The 5,000-nt window shown below is 38.0% G+C and overlaps 1 protein-coding gene across 1 annotated transcript in view; it reads right to left on the bottom strand.

The window, feature by feature from the left end:
• Positions 1–5,000, bottom strand: part of CCAP (Crustacean cardioactive peptide) — a 34,348-nt gene that overhangs the window by 2,607 nt on the left and 26,741 nt on the right. The window contains exons 2-3 of the mRNA XM_043038225.2: positions 2,556–2,667; positions 1,199–1,256 (exon numbers count right to left, since the gene is read on the bottom strand). Coding sequence (XP_042894159.1) covers positions 1,199–1,256; positions 2,556–2,660 — 163 coding nt within the window. The 5' untranslated portion in view covers positions 2,661–2,667. The remainder of the gene's footprint in view (positions 1–1,198; positions 1,257–2,555; positions 2,668–5,000) is intronic.

Genomic DNA, 5,000 nt, shown 5'->3' with positions numbered 1-5,000 from the left:
ATTCATTGCTGGATCTTGGAACGCTAAACTGGAAAATGGATTAAAGATATGCGAATTTTGAAGCTGCAAAAGTCTACGGATAAACATCCAACATCCATTAACCCAACATAACAGTTTGAGACTCTCGACAAAACGGCTGCACGAAACAAAGCGAAAGACCAGATAATACGAATCCATTTTGATTGCTCTCACCTCCGTTAATTCCGTTAAAAAATCTCAGTGGGCCAAGCTTTAGCTAAATTTTCTTTTTACCTATTTGGAATAGACCAGACTCTAAAACAGTTTTTTTTTAAACACATCTACATCAGACCCAAAAGTGCCATCGAATATGTGTACGAACTTTTTTCTTTTTCTAACATGCATGATGAAACATTTAACTATGAAAACAATAAAAGGTTCGCATATAAAACTCTACTAAAAGACAGATACGACATGACTGATGATGTTGATTGCAGTCATGCATGATGGTCTCTCAAAGTCACCGGGATGAGCCTGGACACGTGATATCTAAGTTGGTTTGGCAATAAGAGAGAAAGTAAAAAAGTTAGAAGATAAGTTAGAGAGAAGAAGAGAAAGAAAGAAAGAGAGAGAGAGAGAGAGAGAGAGAGAGAGAGAGAGAGAGAGAGAGAGAGAGAGAGAGAGAGAGAGAGAGAGAGAGAGAGAGAGAGAGAGAGAGAGAGAGAGAGAGAGAGAGAGAGAGAGAGAGAGAGAGAGAGAGAGAGAGAGAGAGAGATTTGAGAGGGAGAGAGGAGAGAGATAGAGAGAGAGAGAAGAGAAGAGAAAGAGATGAGAGAGAGAGGAAAGAAAAAAGATGAGAGAGAGAGAGAGAGAGAGAGAGAGAGAGAGAGAGAGAGAAAGAGAGAGAGAGCATATAAGTAGCGAGAGATTAGAGGGAGCAGGATAAAATTATATAAATAGTACAGGAGATATATCGGTGGAATTAATCGATGATCCACGGTTTATTATCGTTTCATTTCATTTTCTTTTAGTTATAAATTCGTTTTCTTCGTATCTATCAATTTCCCATTTTCTCTTCCTTCTTTCACTTCGTGCTTCCAGTAACCCATCTATCGTACTGTACTTATCTCTATTATATACTTCCCCCATCTATCTTGCCCTTCTATTCTCCCATCTGTCTTATCGTTCTTCATCGATATCGTCCTTTTCTTCCTCCTTTTTATGAGATAAAAACACTTACCGGTGAAAGCATTACAGAAGGGGCGTTTGTCCTTCCCATCGAGCAAGTCAGCGATGTCCTGAAAAGGGTCAATTGACTGTGTTAATCAATAGGAAAATCGACTGTATGCAGTGTGTGAAGACCTTTGTGTGTTCGGAAGGACCTTTTTTTTGTAATATTTGTTTTTGTTTGTTTATCTTAATTTGATTCTAGCAGATGAAAATATCTTGATGAATAATCTTCGGAAAAGATTAAGGCTCTCTATTATGGCTGTTATATTCATTATTGTTGCTATTACTGCCATCATGATTACTATTATTATTATTATGATTATCATTATGATTATTATTATTATTATTATGATTATTTTTATTACTGTCATCCTTATCATTATTATTACTATTACTACCATCATAATTGTTATCATTATTATCATTATTATCATAATCATTATCATTATCTTTATCATTATCATGATAATTATCATCATCTTTATTATTACTATTATTATTATCATTATCATGGTCATGATCATTATTACAATTATAATTTTATTCATTATTACTACCATTGTCATTAGTATCAATACTGTTACTATCATCACTATCATCATTATGATTATCACCAATATTAACCTTTTCAGTATCCTTATTATTATGCCTAGCATCACCATTATTATCATTACTATTATCACCATTATCATTTTGGTTATAATTATTATAATCTCTCGAAAATCAAATTCACAAAAGGACCGAAATTTTTCCCTCAGACGAGAGAGAGAAAAAAATCAAGCAAATGCAAACCCGTTTTCGTTTAATGACCTCAGCGCATGTGATCATAAATTCTAATGAACGACGAAACAAGATTAGTATTCCCTCAAAAAAAGAATTTCTTCACTCCCGTTTTCTTTGGTGCTTGCGGTGGCTGTGCAGGGCTTTTCCCGAATCAAAGTCATGGGAGACTTTGATCGTGCCTTGTCTGGGTTTTGTTTTCTGGTCTTTTTATTTATGTTGAAGCTTTTAAGTTGATTTCAAGTTGCAGGGAGATTAAGGTGAGTGTTTCTCTCTCTCTCACTCTTTCTCTCTCTCTCTCTCTCTCTCACTCTTTCTCTCTCTCTCTCTCTCTCTCTCTCTCTCTCTCTCTCTCTCTCTCTCTCTCTCTCTCTCTTCTCTTTTTCTCTTCCTTTTCTTTTCTCCGTCTCCGTCTCCGTCTCCGTCTCCCTCTCCCTCCCCCTCCCCCTCCCCCTCCCCCTCCCCCTCCCCCTCTCCCTCTCCCTCTCCCTCCCCCTCCCCCTCACCTTAACCCTCTCCCTCTCCCTCTCCCTCCCCCTCCCCCTCACCTTAACCCTCTCCCTCTCCCAATTCTCTTATCCACTCACCCTCTTAGCAACGGGTCCGGCATGGGAATGGGCGGCCAACAAGAGCAGGAGAAGAGAGGCAGCGACAATCACGCCCGCACGCCCGCACCAGTTCATGGTCGACATCTTGGATCTGTGGGTGGAAAGAGGAGAGATGGCAATGAAGATATGAATTGTGAGAGTGACGTAAATTCATATAGATATAGATGTGAAGTGTGATGAATTGTGATGAATTGTTGAGATTTTAGATATAGATAGTGATGAATTGTAAAGATATTGATAAAAATTGTGATGAATTATAAATATATTAGATACGAATCGTAGTGAATTGTAGATGTATCGTAAACAATTTGTGATGAATTCTGAAAAAATGAGAACGGGGATAAAGAATTATATAATTATTCTGAGAAATGGCTGAACTGAGAGATAAGTGGAGCGCGAGAGCCGGAATAAAGATAGGGTGAGAGATAGAATGTGAGAAAGGGGAAAGAAAGAGGCAGAAAACGATAAGATCAGAATCATGTTGTGAGAAATAGATAATTTGAGAAAATTAAAAGGAGGGAGGAAGAAGAGGGGAGAGAGAGAGAGAGAGAGAGAGAGAGAGAGAGAGAGAGAGAGAGAGAGAGAGAGAGAGAGAGAGAGAGAGAGAGAGAGAGAGAGAGAGAGAGAGAGAGAGAGAGAGAGAGAGAGAGAGAGAGAGAGAGAGAGAGAGAGGAGAGAGAGAGAGAGAGAGAGAGAGAGAGAGAGAGAGAGAGAGAGAGAGAGAGAGAGAGAGAGGAGACAGAGAGAGAGAGAGAGAGAGAGAAGAGAGAGAGAGAGAGAGAGAGAGGAGAGAGAGAGAGAGAGAGAGAGAGAGAGAGAGAGAGAGAGAGAGAGGGAGGGAGGCAGGGGAAAGAGAGAGAGAGAGAGAGAGAGAGAGAGAGAGAGAGAGAGAGAGAGAGAGAGAGAGAGAGAGAGAGAGAGAGAGAGAGAGAGAGAGAGAGAGAGAGAGAGAGAGAGACGGAGACGGGCAGGGAGTGAGAAGAAGACAGAGAGAGAGAGAGAAAGAGAGACAGACAGAGACAGAGAACTTTTAGTTAGAATATGCCATGGCTTTTTTCCATAATATTTCCAAGAACAAGCAAACAGAACAAAGTAATCAAGAGTGGATGCAATAAAGATGCAATATGAAAGTCCCTACTTGTGATGTGTTACGGCGAGCGGAATAAGAAGAGAAATAATAATGATAAAATAACACTTATGTCTACGAAATTCAACTGAAATATGATTAAACAGAGCGAAAATAAAATATGATCAGGTTATGACAGGATCCTCGTAATATTTACATTCCTGTCCGTCAAAAATTAGAACAGAATATATTCCGGAATCTTTGCCTGTAATTCGCTTGAACTTCAAAGTTAACAAGATATTACTTAAAGACTTAATTAGCACCAAAATCACAAAATACTCGAACAGCTCGTCAGACTTGACATGAATCAACGTTGCTGTTATGATTATTATTATTGCTTTTAGATATATTTACCTCTATATTTAAAATTCATACTGAGATGCAACCAACCCTTCTCTGCATATTTTCCTCTATTCTAGAATGCATGTACGATAATTCTACCAACAACAATGTCAATTTCCATGTCAGTTATTCAAAATAGGCAATAATACAGACATATAGAAGCCAATCAAAATACCTGTCTCTCTCTCTGTATGACGTCCGCCGACATTATTAATACCAAAGAAAACGGGGTTATGACTATTCGAGGGGGCACTAGCCTATTTCGAGCTCCCAATGACCTTCTCCCTGGGGTGTCCAGAAGGTGGGAGGGGCTTAGCCTCAGGAAATTTGTTTGTTTTCATTATGTTTTTTGTTCATTGTTTTAGGGTGCAATTTTAGCTCTGGGTGTTTTTGAACTGTTTGTTTCGTTGTTATATATATATATATATATATATATATATATATATATATATATATATATATATATATATATATATATATATGTATATATATATATATATACATATTAGTTATGGTGTATCATTTTTTTTTTTTTCTTTTATTTGCTTATTGTTTTACATAGGCTTCTGGCTCTTATCCAGTGCTGTTTTTCGGCTAGAGAATCATTCCGCGTAATATGTTGATCGTTTCCAGCAATCTGTGATTTGAGGTGATGATGAAAATCGACGAAGGAAATTGGATAATTTCCGTGGTCGTTGCAGGTTGCAGAGTTTGCAAGACAACAAACGCGCTCACAATCACGCAAACACAACCATACAAATATATATTTGCATAAGTTGTAACGTGTATAAATGCATGTATGTATATGTGTTTGTGTGTGTTTGTGTATTTGTGTGCATGTGTGGTGTGTGTGCGCGCACACACACACACACAAACACACACACACATACACACACACACAAACACATACACACATACACACACACACACACACACATATATATATATCTGTTTCA

Source organism: Penaeus japonicus, unplaced genomic scaffold (assembly GCF_977035675.1).
Source record: "Penaeus japonicus unplaced genomic scaffold, GWHDUDI00000001_assembly GWHDUDI00000036, whole genome shotgun sequence".
In the NCBI taxonomy this organism is placed as follows: Eukaryota; Metazoa; Arthropoda; class Malacostraca; order Decapoda; family Penaeidae; genus Penaeus; species Penaeus japonicus.
This window is presented reverse-complemented; position numbering and strand designations above follow the sequence as displayed.